The 14,503-nt window shown below is 41.2% G+C and overlaps 2 protein-coding genes across 6 annotated transcripts in view; one reads left to right on the top strand and one right to left on the bottom strand.

Annotated features, from left to right (window-relative positions):
- Positions 1–2,201: 2,201 nt before the first annotated feature.
- Positions 2,202–13,566, bottom strand: ZDHHC4 (zDHHC palmitoyltransferase 4). 2 transcript variants are annotated; one of them, XM_032778433.2, is made up of 8 exons: positions 13,384–13,566; positions 12,454–12,581; positions 11,819–11,949; positions 8,285–8,358; positions 6,466–6,644; positions 5,293–5,418; positions 4,028–4,272; positions 2,202–2,664 (listed from the first exon to the last, which is right to left on the bottom strand). In XM_032778433.2, the coding sequence occupies exons 3-8, from the start codon at positions 11,939–11,941 to the stop codon at positions 2,380–2,382; spliced, it is 1,032 nt and encodes a 343-aa protein (XP_032634324.1). In that variant the 5' UTR covers positions 11,942–11,949; positions 12,454–12,581; positions 13,384–13,566; the 3' UTR covers positions 2,202–2,379. The 2 variants fall into 2 exon arrangements, with proteins under 2 accessions (XP_032634324.1, XP_032634320.1); XM_032778429.2 differs by lacking the exon at positions 13,384–13,566 and having other exon boundaries at positions 12,454–12,972.
- GRID2IP (Grid2 interacting protein) overlaps positions 8,818–14,503 on the top strand; it is a 116,071-nt gene continuing 110,385 nt past the window's right edge. For all 4 annotated transcript variants that reach the window (XM_032778427.2, XM_032778423.2, XM_032778426.2 and 1 more), the window contains exon 1: positions 8,818–9,700. In XM_032778427.2, coding sequence (XP_032634318.1) covers positions 9,595–9,700 — 106 coding nt within the window. In that variant the 5' untranslated portion in view covers positions 8,818–9,594. The remainder of the gene's footprint in view (positions 9,701–14,503) is intronic.

The following is a 14,503-nucleotide window of genomic DNA, read 5'->3' as shown; positions in this document are numbered from 1 at the left end:
AGGAGAAGGACATTTTCCCCCCTAAATGTACAACTTTAAAAAATCTTCACTGAGGGTGATTTGAACTTGTTTTCAGCTTAGTGCCTGAAGTCTGGGTGGCACAATCCCTCATAGCTATGAGGTTTCAAACAAAAGGCAACCTCCTGTCTTATTCACTCCTCCCCTAGGGTAATTAGCTTAATGTTCTGGACCCTACAGCCCAGATCCACAACGGTATTTAGACTCCTAACTTCCATTGAAACCCATGGAAGTAAATATCTTTATAAGCTGGGCCTGGGTTCCTTTGTATAACCCTAGCACAATCAAGGGTAGTGCAATCTTCCCCCTACCACTAAGCACCAATTTTAACCAACTGTAATTTGACCTATTATGGCTCCAGGGATTAAAAAGGCAAAAACTGGGTTAATGGACTTAAAATGGGGTTTAGGCTCTTCCAGCTGTACCTGTCACCCTCTCACTGCCACTCAGTGAGCTTGGGTGGAAGACAATTAAATGAGCCTATCTACCCAGCATCAACTCTGCCAGAATTCAAGTCTCTCGAGTTTTACAACATGAATTCCATACTCATTTTGGAACTATGCACTAGTAATTGTGGCTAAGTAGCTACAATTTCAAAGCCTTAGAAAAGGTTTATAAAAAAGCCTGCATACTTTAATAGGAAAGTCCTGCGTTTACATATGCAAAGCAACTATACCTAAATTCTATCACCACAATTTTCAAAAGTGACTAGTAATTTTCAATAAGCAACTTAGGAAACCTATAATGGGGCTTGATTTGCAGAGGATGGAAACTCAGTTTCGGAAAATCAGGGCATAGTGTCAGATTGAGGCATTGAAACACCAAGTCTCAGCCTATGTCAACTCCTGCGTACACATGCATTTCCTATAGGCTCTTCCATTGCAAAGAACATTGAAGGGAAGATCCAAAATAGCACTTTTTTGTTTCCTGGATGAAATGATGCATCTTTATATATTTTTAAAGTTACGGTTTTATGTAAAAAACAGTGAAACTACTTATGTTTACAGGCAGATTATATAGTCAGCATTTCTATTTTTCATTCATGCAAATAGTATCTTTTTCATGACAAGAAGAGATTAATAGTTTTCACATGACTGTCTTAGCAGGAATATTCTTCATCATGAGGTTGGGTTCTGTCACCCATTTAGTATTTCTTTTACTGCAGCATCTAGGAGCCCTAGTTAGGGGTGAGGACCTCATGGTTGTAGGTACCTTGTACACACACACACAGACTGTCCCTGCTCTAAAGAACTTCCATGATAAACCAGCACCCTTCTTAGGAAAATTTATTCTCATTTTACAGGGACACATTCTACTTTCTACAAATTACAGATTTGCTTCATAATGGGTATCCATCACAAGTACAGCCAGGGAAACATTCAACTTAGTAAGCCAAAGGAGACCATTCTCACAGCTTATTACCTGTAAAACCCTTCCATAACCACTGGTGATGTGTAAAAAGAGGATTAATTTCAAGTTCATAAAATCAAATGAAATCAAACTACTGTCATGGATAGCATCTAAGCAAACACAGAATACAATATTTTCTTAGCCCCTCAAAGATGAGGTGGAAACAGTATTAGTGTGATCCCAGCCTGAACTTCTGCTCTCTCAACAATCACATAATGCAGCCATACAAGAGCCACTGCCTTCCCAGGGAAGCAAGACCTAGATAATGTATAAATCCAAAGAGAGCTGTATAGTGTAGTATAATATTGGATACATTCACATAGGTGTGATGAAGCTACACAACAGTAAGATTTAAGCCATACTAATTAGTAGAGTCATGATCTGTTCACCTTAAGATACCATGAAATGGCTTCTTTTAAGGACTTGTACATTCATTTGCTAAAACACTTCTGTGCAGTTCTTCAAAGGCTTCATTTTCATAGTTACAAAAACATTAGATATAAGATAGAGGTTCCTGCTAAATATGCTTACTATATTTAGTCCTTAAACATGGAAGTTGGTTAGCCAATTCAAGTTCAGTATATTTGCTTTAACACTGTTACCCAAAGAATGTACTGATAGAAAACCTTTTAAGAAATATTGAGCTACAATGATGTCCAAAGAAGCTATCTTCTAAAGAGGCCTACAAGCCATGGCCTTAGTCCCCAGTGCTAATAACTAGGACATTGATTCTAGAAGTTCGGCAAACACCACAGACAATGATCAGCTTTATAAAAAATATATTTTATAATTTAGTCATTTAGAAAAAAAATCTCTCTTTAGCTACAGCACTTAATGAAAAGCACAGTATCATTTCAAGGGTCCTTGGTGCTGGCAAAAAGCTCTTCATGGAGTTAGATCCTTTGGGAAAAGTTTAAAAATAAATACAGATTTTAAAAGATAACTATTTCCTCATGTTTTTTTCTTTTTTTCTGAACTTGTAGGAGGTTTAAAGATTTCCTTTAAATTGACCCAAACTCCTTGGGAATAAACATTTCTGTAAAAAATGTGCCTGTCATGGGGTTGCAACGCCTGACAGCAAGAACATTCATATCTTCTAGATTTATACCATTCATTGGATGTTTGGTTAGTCAGGGCCAGGTACAGAGTGAAACAGCAATATGCCCCCAGCACCAGAGATAGGACAATAACAAAACCAAGCATGAAGACAATTCTAGGAAACGTCAGGAACAGGTGCTGCAAAGACAGATAAAACAGTAATTTATTTTAAAGTCATAGTGTATAAAGTCCCATTTTAAAACATTTTGATTTCACTCTATTAACCACAGTATAACCCGCTCAGAGATGGCGAATCTCATATGAAGCCTTTAGTAAAAGATTTTCAAGAACTTATTTCCTCACAGAATTTGTTTACGAAGGGACACTCAAGCTTCTGAATTTGCATACTGAACACAGTTGTGTGGGTGATCTACACCATAAAGATAAAAAAATACTGATACTTAATGGTGACATCTATTCACTTTTAATTTATTGGATTTTGGTGATTTATGGTCAGCTTTAGTGTTAGTTAAGACATTTTTTTGATTAAAATCCCACATAGAGCGATTGTGAAGATACTTCACAAACATGAATTAATGTATCTGAATTCTAGGGTGATAGGTTCCATTTCAGACAGAGAAATTAAGCTGGGATTTGAGAGTTTGCTGACAGAGCTGTTAGTGGCTCAGGGCATGGAAGACAGAGATGGACTGCCTATCACTCAGCCATGCTTAAGCAGGCTCCAAAAGTGAGTCTTCCTTTCTCAGCCAGAAGTATGGTGGCATCAATATCTAGTATGAACATCACAGTAGTCGGTGGTGTCAAATGAAAAGAAACTCAAACTGATATGAAAACTCACCTTTGTTTAAAGTGTGAGCAACAATACTGGCCAGGACGTACATATGTAAGTACGTACGTGTGTGTACACCCAGAGATCTTAAACCAAGACCTCTCTGGGCCAAGAGAAGTTAAACATCTCTTCCAAATGACATCTCAAACAGTAAACAAGGTTGTGAACTACTTTAAAAACATGTTAGTACAGCATATGGTAACTTTCAGAGTAGCAGCCATGTTAGCCTGTATCTGCAAAAAGAACAGGAGTACTTGTGGGAACTTAGAGACTAACAAATTTATTTGAGCATAAGCTTTCGTGGGCTACAGCCCACTTCTTCAGATGCATAGAATGGAATATAAAGTGAAGATATATACACACACACACAGAGAACATGAAAAGGTAACGGATGTTTATAAGGCTATTTCTATAGAGATCAAAGATTTATATTGAATATAACTGGTTTGGAAATGGAGAGACTGGAAACTGAAGAAACTGCCGTTCTAAAATATTTGTAAGTTCCTTGGAATGATTGTGCCTCTAATTAGAACAGCAAAATTGGGTTCACTACAAGGGGTTCACTATAATGGCTCACTCCTCCCCCCAAAAAAAAAACAGAACAGGTGGACCTACTGCAAGGTTCTTAGGAGATGAGACTTAAAAACAACCCCTTTGTTCAGGCTACAAGCCCAGAAGTAGGTTAAAACTCAGACATTACAGTGAGCTTACCTGAATAAGAAAGAGAATCTCAACTGCATGCTCTTGCCCCTGATCATCAATGTAACTTCCAAGCATTATATTTGATAGCAGCACTACTTGGATTAGAAATGCTGCTGTTATGATTGCAAGGTTTGCAGCCATGGCAGTCAGAGTGAAGAGGTAAATGAGAAAATATCTTGTATTGAAGGCACCAATGCAGTTGTTGACCCAAACACAGTGGTGATCAAAACGATGTACACAGTTGTTACATACACCTGATCAAAAATTAAACATGACAACACAATTATTTGTGTTTTAAATGATCAATGAGATTTTGTTTGTTTTTAAATGGAACTTAGTTTATTCCCCCCCCACCATGGAAATACAGGAATATGACTAGCATTTGCCATTAAGATATAAGAATAGCCATGTGCGTGCCTGATCCCATGTGATTAGTTGAAGCGTGCACAGGTGCATACAGTGTGATTTGTAGGAATATATCCAGATTTCTGATTCCTTAAGAAGGAATCTTTTATGGCCAGAAGACTCATAGGAGATGAGCCAAGGAACATTTGTCAAAGGCCTTTGTTACCATTAATGGTAAATTAAATGTTTCATCCTCTTTCTTTGTTACCACTGTGTGTGGCTTTTAAGGGTTAAGCAAATACAATTGTTTCAGATTACAAATCAGCAAGAGAAACATAATATTTAAAAATTAAACAGGGACTAAACCAAAAAACAGTTCCTCTTTTACTCGCCAGCCAAGGCTGGAGCCCAGGGACCTAGGTTTCTCCTGTTAGTGCTACCTAAAGCATCATTTGGAAGGCAGAGTTCCCTGCTTCATTTTAAGTGATAGGGATATCAAATACAGCAAGAGAAACAAAGAATCCTGAGCTCGGGTCTTGGCAGGTAAAAGCTTTTAATTTCACCTTCAGATGCTCAACAGCTTTCCCATGTCAGAATCCAACTTGACTAGCCAGTTTTCCTTTGTATGAAGTAAGATTCCAGAGCTAAGCTAAAAGGCTGCTTTGCAATTTATTCCCTGAAACTAACTAAGATATGGTCTCTAGGCTCATATTCTCAGTAGAGTGGTTTAGAGGCAGCACAGATATGTTGCTGATAAACTTGGTTTGAGATCTCCCTGAAAATGAGTAGCAATGCCAACAATTCTTTGCAATAATTGAAATTGGATAACTAAGTTAAGGCAGGTGAATTGTAATTATCAGCAGCAAATGAATCTGGTGTAAATTTGTTTTTTTAATATCCCTGACAAGCATAAGGATAAAGACTCTTACTGCAGTGTTTAGATCTGGCTGGCTTTTCCACGTTGCATGTAGGACACATGGTGCTTTTCTGAAACATTACTCCATCATATGCATAAGCCTTAAGAAATGACTCCTGATTTGATTGTGTTATTATACCTGTAAGAGAAACAAAACTATAGCAGCAAACTTCTCAGTCAAAAACTGTTGAATATTTAACAGTGTGTGAGGCTGCTCATGCACTTTGAATTTGTCTGTCTGTTGCCAGAATCTCAAAGGGGACAACAGTCTTACGATGACTGTAGTGACTGGAAATAATAGTACAGAAGCCCATTTTTGTGTTACTCCCCATTTTTGGTGTTACACCATCTTTCCAGAGAGAAATATATTCTCATAATACTGAAGTTTCTAACTTGACTCAAACCTCCAAAAACAGAAAAATCAAAGCAAAGGTTATGAAGTTTGCTCACCAATGAAATAATAGTGAGATGACATCAGAGCTCTGGAAAGCAGATGAATGCACAACAAATACATCATCTTCCTTAGCTTTTTATCTCCAAAGCCTGGTCAATAAATGCATTCCTGGTTTTCAAAACTCTTCCAGGACTTTCTTCACTCTACCCCTCTCTGTGCACCTCTTCCCCTTACTCGCTCCTCTAACCAAGCCAAACAGTAGCAACTAACAACAGAGCAGTGATTTGAGGAAGGTTGCAAAGTAAATTAGTGAGTGACAGAGCCATAAATAAAAACCCAGCTTCCATTGGGACTCCTGACTCCTTTGATTTAACCACAACATCTGCTTGTTATACAGAAATACACTGAGAGGTAAACATGAATATTCTTGGCTTTGGAGCATGTTACTAAAATACACCAAAAGCAATTGGCCCACTTTCTTCCTCATTAAGAGCTAATTATGACAGTGTCATTTAAAAAAAAAAAACAATGCATAGCTGCTTTTTTCAGGGCAAGTGCAGAGAGTACATTTCAAACTGTTCATCACTTCTTATTTGGAGCATTAAAGAAATGGGATTTGTTGGGGCCATTTCTTATTTACCATCCAATGGCACAAATTATCAATCAGAGATGACACACACAGCATTTCTGGGCAATTACACGATACCTTGGGTGATGGGAGGAAGCACTAGGTCAAAACCAAAATGACAATTGCCCACGAAACGCAACAATTCAAAATAAATATGAACTTACCAGGGTTGATCACAGAGCACAGAATGAAAAATCCCATATTCACAGCCAGCAACAAATACGGCAGCAGAAGGTAATGAATGCTGAACTCCATCTCTTTGCAGTAGCCAAATATTTCCCAAGTGTATTCACCATAAACTGCCACTTGTAAGGCTAAGTGCAGGACAAGGAACAGACAACTTCTGTAATGAAAGGGGAAGAGGACAACTAATTCACAATCAGTGCTCTAAACACAAGATAAGCATCATTCAGAGGTGACATTTCAGCAGCAAAGGGCCTTCTCATGCTCAAGAAGAATTGCTACCGGGCTCATGGTCAAACTAACTTCTTTAACTGGGATTCCCTATTGATAGCACACAGCCTAGCCAAAATTTCCAAAATTTACCACTCCCAATATTTTTATGTCTTTGAGGGGTTCTTTAAATAAATCTCAAAGTCTCAATCAAAATGGACCCTCACAGGCACAAAAGTGTGCCACAAGAACAGGCTGATTCTTAGACAACACTTTGGTGCTGACAGAGAGTCACTTTGATCCCATGAACTGCTTTGAAAGCATTGAACAAACAAAATATTAAAGTAAAATTGACCAATTTGGCAGCCGTAAGAGAAAGGATGCAGCACTATGAACAAGAGAGCAGCACACTGGGAGGTTAGTGATGGCAAACACTAATTCACATCTAAAAACCTACTGCATATCATATTAGGTAGACCATTTAAACTGAGTCAGTGTGCCATTTCCCCCGCATTTACGTGCTCAGATACATCTTGCTGAATCTGTGCCTCAAATTCAGTGCACCTATGTAGGGGGGAATTACTGTGGATTAAGGGAAAGATGTGTCTATTAATTAAATTTCACTGTTCCAAAAGTAATTTCAGATTCACAGACTTTAAGGTCAGAAGGGACCATTATGATGATCTAGTCTGACATCCTGCACAATGCAGGCCACAAGAATCTCACCCACCCACTCCTGTAACAAACCCCCAACCTCTGGCTGAGTTACTGACATCCTCAAATTGTGGTTTAAAGACCTCAAGGTGCAGAGAATCCTCCAGCAAGTGACCCGTGCCCCACACTGCAGAGGAAGGCGAAAAACCCCAAGGCCTCTGCCAATCTGCCTGGGAAGAAAATTCCTTCCCAACCCCAAATATGGCAATCAGTTAAACCCTGAGCATGTGGACAAGACTCACCAGCCAGCACCCAGGAAAGGATTCTCTGTAGTAACTCAGATCCCACCCCATCTAACATTCTATCACAGACTATCGGGCATATTTACCTGCTAATAATCAAAGATCAATTAATAGCCAAAATTAGGCTATCCTATCACACCATCCCTTCCATAAACTTATCAAGCTTAGTCTTGAAGCCAGATGTGTCTGGATGAACACCTGTATTACTCGTTTTATAGCCTTAGCAATATGTGGTTTACTATAGCCTGAATTCTCAGTTACAGAAAAGCTCTATTCTATTGTTCTTATACTACCTTTACCACCACAGTTTCTGAGCACCTTCCAGTAAATCATTAAGTGATGTGACTAACATCTGCCCATGTGGTTCATGCTTTCAAAACTATGGAGCTACGCTATGTAAAATTTGCTTAAATATTTTAGGACATCCATTCTCTCAACAGCAAGCAAGGAAGAGAAAACAGAATACCTAACTTTAAAGAGAATCTGTAGTCCTACACAAACATCTTTGGCAAAGAGGGAAACACCTCAAAGAGCAATCTCTCACAGCTTTGTTGGTACCAGTGGGAGGCTGCCATCAGTAATGATCAAAAACAGTTCAGGAAAAGGATGTCAAAGAAAAAAAGAAGTGTGCTACCGTGTGTGGAAGAGCCTGTGAAGCACTTTCTGTGTTGCTCTTTGAAGCCGTGTTGGGATTACAAATGACGATACCTGGAGCAAATGAGGATACCAATCTGAATTGAACATCACTTTTCCGTTTTTGTGGCAAAAAATTCAAACAAAAGTAATATTTCTATAGCACCTTCCATCTGAGGATTTCAAAGTGCATTACAAAAACATTAGTTCACTGAAGTCTCCTAATTCCTCTGAAGTGGATACTGTTATATTCACCTGTTTTCCGGGGGGAGGAGAGAACTGATGCACAGTGGGCCAGTTTTTTAAAAGGTATTTAGGCACCTAAAAATGCTGATGGGGTGTTCAAAAGCACCTTCCTTGTTTTTTTACCCCAGATCTTACCAATTCCGGGAAATTTTAAAGATCAGCTGTTTGAATTATTTGTGATTAAAAAAAATTAAGGCGTTCTGTTTTGTTTAAAAGGAAAGAGCACCTTTAGGCTGAGAATATGCATGGAAAGTTTTAGCTCAAAAGAAGAACTTTGATGGAGTTGAGTGAGTGAAACCAAAGGGACTTATAACAGAAGTCAAGAAGCGACCAGGAAAGGTGTGATGCTGAGAATATCAGGTTTGATAGCTTCATGTTTTTCTAATGGTCAATTTGAAAACTGCCATAAACAAGGAAGGAAAAAAGCTGTCTGTTTTCATTCAGTGACATGATTAGCACACTCGTTGCTGTGGAACTGTCTCCATCTGCCAGGGAGATGATGATTTCTCTCTACAGCAACACACCTCTCCACCAATGGTGCAAAAAGCACAGCAGCAAAGCAGAATCACTGGGAGGGATTGCATTAAGGCCTTTTATCTTACATGTGACAAGATCACAAGCCAGACAAGTCAGGTAGGTTTAGGAGGGATGGTACATATTCCACTTTTAACAAGTGTGCCTCATACTATAAGATAGTTCATGGAAAATTTGTAAAAAACAGGAGTCTATATGCTGCTGTTAGAGAGGCGTTAGAAATTATTAGATATAAAAACAAACCGCTTATGCAACTTTCAGAATCTGACTTTAAATTAACCATATGAAAATGTGTTTACTATCCTCCAACTATCATTATATCCAAGAGAAGACAGAAGGAAACACCCCATTTTCCCCCTCATGTAAAAACTAAGGTGGCATAAGAAGCTTGTGCGTTTCAGAGGGCTCCCCACCCAGGCACACCACTGAAGTAAACAGCATTCAAGTTAAACCAAAGCAAAAAAGGCTCTTAAAAATGTTGCCTTTCCATGTTATGGTTATGGAAGCAAGATGATATGAATGTGAAAAGAAATGCATACAGAAGCCAACCATTTTGCTCCAATGAACACTGGCAGCATGAAAAGAACAGTGGGATGGACGCTGACCTGCCAGAGAGCTAGAAACAGCTATGGTGTGTGTAAGTAAGTCATTTTATATTGTTCAAAATCCACTTCTTGAGGTGCTTAAAATAATACAACCAGTCACATCTTCAACAAACCGGTGCGTTTATGCATTTTGGACCATAGTCAGAAACCAACTCATTTTTTTATATATAGTTTATACATAAAACCTCCTTTAAAGTTACTCTGTAATTGTTTAACATTGATATTTTCACATTTTATTTCTTTGGCGAAATGTGAGTACTTTTACATCATAAATGGTATTTGTAATATTTAGTTTGTTGCATAACAGCACAGAGAGATATTTTAAGTAATGAAGAAATACTATCAACAATTTGCCCAGCTCCCTTTACTTGCAAACAAAGTAAAATAATAAAAGCCAAAAACTGTTCAAAGTCATGTGACTGTTAAATGTGTCTAGTTACTTCACTGACTTTTCAGATTTTTCATTCTCCTTTCCCTGCTTATAGTACTGTGCTATTTCTTTCCATTTAGACAGATTTATTTAAGGAATATTTGTTTATTCTTGTTCTTATTTGCAAAAAAAATACATGATTTTTTTTAAATCTCTTTTTAAAGAAAAATGCCTCATATAGTTAAAGTTCTTCATTCTCCTTATTGGTTAGGGTATTCTAACAAATAACATTACACACATAGTACTGAGTAGCATTTTTAAAATAAATTTTATTAAAATTGCAGTTGGGTATGACCCATTTGCTATATTCTCTCAACTAAAACAGCCCTACAATTATTTTCATGTGAATTACAAATACTGTAAAGATGGCAACTCAGGTTTCTTGTTTATTTCTTTAAGGCTAATTATTTTGCAGTGCTATTGAACAAGTGTAATTTTTATATTACAGAACAGCACGTTCTGTTCTTACGCCATACAATGGTTATTCCATGCAGCAACCACATTAGTTTCAACTACATTTTGTGGTGCATTCAGAGCCCTGAGAACCTTTCATTTATATACTGAGCAGCTTCAGCACAGTTCGCTGTAACACAAGCCTCCCTGTCAGTGTGCCTCACCCTGAAGCAGAGGAACTCCCAAGATAAAGTGAGGGGGGAATACAGTCTCCATGGCCCACTCAGATTTTGGTGTGTCTGCTGAGACTGATTACAGGCCATCTGTGAACTGGAGAGTGACCTCATTTCAGATAGGTCGTTTAGACTTTTTGTCACCACCAGCTGGGCTACCAGCTTTGTGCATCACTGTGTGCAGGATGACTGACAGATGAAAGACATTGTATCTAATTAGAGGGGTATTCATATGGTATCACAGAAATGTCCATAGTAGGTCTCAAAACTGTTAAACTGCTACCAAAATTCCTTGAAAAAAAATCAACATACCAAGGAATACAGAAGTGATTATATGGAATAGACTCTATCCCAGTGCTCCACTCTCTACATGAAGAAGACAACTGGAGGATCCACTAGCAGCCAATTTTCCCTTGCTCTTCCCCCACATCTCCAGCCTCTTTCTGCCCCCACCCCCAACACTCTGCCACCTATCAGTGGGCCTCCTTACATCATCATTGCTCAAGAAAACCACACCAATTCTGCCAAGAGCAGGCCCACAACCAGCAGAGGATAGGCCAGGATTGCCCCCTGAACAAATAAGGAGCAGGCTCTTTTCTGTTTTCAGAGCACTATGTGATATACATAAGTGTAAGAAACACATTTAAATCCACACAAATTATGATCCTTTTCAGAAATTTAAGTGTGGTGCATAACAAAGCCAGCCAGGAGCGGTGCCAGGGTTTTGGCGCCCTAGGCAGGGGTCCTTCCGCGCTCCTGGTTGGCAGCAATTCTGTGGCGCCCGCGCTCCCAGTCTTCGGGGCACTTTGGCGGCGGGTCCCAGAGTGAGTGAAGGACCCGCCACAGAATTGCCACCGAAGACCCGGAGCGCAGAAGGACCCCCCGCCGCCGAATTGCCGCTGAGGGTGGCAAAATGCTGCCCCCCCAAATCCTAGTGCCCTAGGCAAATGGAAGCGCCGGCCCTGCAGCCAGCCAGTCGCAGAGAGACAAAGCTGAAAACCAGAGACTCAGTTTGTGCTGGCTGCACTCATACTCAAAACTGGGGAGACATGACCACATCATCACATGAATATGACCAACGTTAGACTCCTTACCTGAGTTATACAACTAAGGCCTCTTGCAGGAAAACTCTGTTTCCTTCCTGAATAGATGCAGACTAGAACAACACTAGCCAGAACTAATAGCAGATAAATTATGAAGAGAGCCAAAAAGTCCATCTTAAGTCCTGCAACAAAAAAAAGCAGCTTATTGGTGCTGCCTGCTGCTGTGTGTACCTAGCCTCTATGCGCTGTATCTAGGATTAGAAAACTGCACATTATTTATCAAAACATTTCTAAACAGTAACCAATTCTGATGGAAACAAGTCCTGAAAATCTCCACAAATACTCTGGCATGGCTCAGACTGAGGTAAAGAATCTAGTTCAAAACATTATTTATGTATTTCTATAGAGCTCTAATAGTGTGCATAAAGCATTTTAGAAGCATCTACAGCCAGAACAAGGAGCTGCCTCTGAATTCCATAACTGGCATCAGCCCCTTTAGGGCTGTAATAGTCTGTTTGTTATTTACACACAGCCCAGCATAATAGGGCTCAATGCGGACTGGGGCCAATGGATGCTACTGTAGTAAATAGCAGCAGCAGGGGAAACTCAGAACTCTGAAGTCTAGACAAATACATTGATTTTCATCTTTGTTTTAAAATGTACTCATCTGCATTTATCACTCCTACCTTGGGTCCTGTTTATTTGTTGTATCCACCTGTTGCTGCTTGTCTTTTACTTGGAGTTATTGGGGGCTGGAACATCTTTTTGTTATATGTTTCTATAATCCCTAGCACAATGGAGCCCTGACTGGGATCTATGGGTGATATCACCATGTAAGTAATAGCAATAATCTGTCATTTGAAAAATGTACATATTCTAGATTTCAAAAAACAACAGCATTTCAGTTCCCTTTTAATACCAGAAAACGAAAGGAAGAGTTGCACCAAGCTCTGTTGAAAGCAAAATGACACCTGCAGTTTTGTACTGCACTGACAAGCCATCATTTCTATATTTTTAAGTCTCAGGGATGTTTCTACACGGAGGTTTGTTGGACTTCCAGCGAATACACGCACTCAGGTCCCTACCATGCTAGACCCGTTTACTGCTCCACCAAACCCCAGCCATTGCACCAGTCACACTCGAAGGGCTTTTCTGCCCCAGCGCCCGAGCCTGCAAACAGCTACACGCCGGAGCATCAACGGGACAGTCCTGGGCCGGGCGTACCCACTCGTGTTCCCGTGGACAGCTCTCCCACGGCGAGCACCGGCGCGCCCATAACCCCGGCCCCCTGCCCTGCCGCGAACCCCCACCCCAGGCACCCCCTTGCCGCAGCCCGGGAGCGGCACTGCGGGGCTCGGCTTAAACCCCTTCCCCAGCGAGATAAGCCCAGCGGCGTCCCCACGGCAGCGCCAAAGCCCGGGCTCGGAGCCTGGCGGGCAGGCGCTGGACATGTCGGGACTAGCAGGGCGGGAAGCGATTCGCCCAGGGTCACACCGCGGTCCCAGGGGCTCCGGGCCGGAGCGAGCCCAGGGGGCGCAGCCCCTGAGCCAGGGCCCGGCCCCTCAGAAGCGGCTGGGCCTAGCCCGGCTGTGAGGGAGGCCGCCGGCGCACCTCACCGCCAGCTTCCCGCCGTGCCCTCCAGGTCTGGCTAATCGAGCGCCGAGCACCCGGCTGCTCGGGAATCGTTTAGCCACAGAGAGGTCGTTGCCTAGTAACCGGGAGGCTCCAGGCCCCGCCCATCGCTGGGAAGATTCTGGGGGAGTCAGCGCTCGGGTTATAGGACCGCTAAGAATTCCGCCACGACTGACCGGTACGAGACCGGAAGTTCCGGTTACTAAGACGTTATGGAACCGGAAGTTCTGTCAGCCCAGCCGGAAGTTCGTTGTCTGCTGACCCAAGGACCTTAGAACAGTGGCTGCCACCAACCAAGTTTAATTTGTCCCTGTCTGTCCAAACTGCCCAGGGAGTGCGGTCCTGTCATGAGATGTGGTGTGAGGACGTCACTATCCTCACAGTGTCCTGTAGGACGATGTGGTGACGCGGGTGCGTTACCCACTGTATGATGTCACAGCCGCCATCTGCCACTTGGTGCATGATGTCACAACCTGGTTTGCTGCTGCCTGATGCTGAGAGTTTGTCGCCACTGCTGCATGATGCTGGTCTTCAAATTGCTGCCACTGCGTCAACAGGCCGCTCCCTAGCAGAAGGAAGCTGTTTTGTTAGGACCTGCAAGGTTATCATAAGAAGGACACAGGCATAGGTGCTGGAACTAGGGGTGCTGCCACACCCCCTGGCTTTAAGTAGTTATCAACCCAAATACATGGTTTCCACCTTCAGCACCCCCACTATAAAAATTATTTCAGTACCCCCAGACACAGGGATGAGTAATCATGCACGGATGCTGTGTCAACATATCTGAAATGCAGGAGGCTGTAACTGTCTCAGAGGCTGGATGCAGGAGGCTAAGCCCTGTGAAATTTGAGACCGGCCCACAAATTTCAATCTGAATGGAAAAATTGGATAGAGGCTGCATCCAGTAGGATGGAAGTGACTTCTGAGTAGAGAGACCAAGCCTGTCTTGTACTTTAAGATATAAAGACAGTTATTCTCAGTTTCTAAGCACCTTGCCAGCTAATTATAAACAAAATAACATAGCAATAAAACACCAATAAATTGGCAGCCAACAACAGCAACAACAAGAATGATCAAAGAGGAGGTACAATCTGGAAAATTAAA

This window comes from Chelonoidis abingdonii, chromosome 9, assembly GCF_003597395.2.
Source record: "Chelonoidis abingdonii isolate Lonesome George chromosome 9, CheloAbing_2.0, whole genome shotgun sequence".
Classification (NCBI taxonomy): Eukaryota; Metazoa; Chordata; order Testudines; family Testudinidae; genus Chelonoidis; species Chelonoidis abingdonii.
The sequence above is the reverse complement of the archived record's forward strand: the minus strand, read 5'-3'. Positions and strand labels throughout refer to the sequence as shown.

What these genes read in the sequence shown, in the direction of transcription:
- ZDHHC4 (XM_032778433.2), bottom strand. Translation starts at nt 11,941, where the DNA reads ATGGACTTTTTGGCTCTCTTCATAATTTATCTGCTATTAGTTCTGGCT. An exon ending in GCCTTAGTTGTATAACTCAG is followed by an intron (nt 8,359 to 11,818) that starts GTAAGGAGTCTA and finishes CATTTGCTCCAG; the next exon opens with GTATCGTCATTTGTAATCCC. An exon ending in GTGCTCTGTGATCAACCCTG is followed by an intron (nt 5,419 to 6,465) that starts GTAAGTTCATAT and finishes TTTCTCTTACAG; the next exon opens with GTATAATAACACAATCAAAT.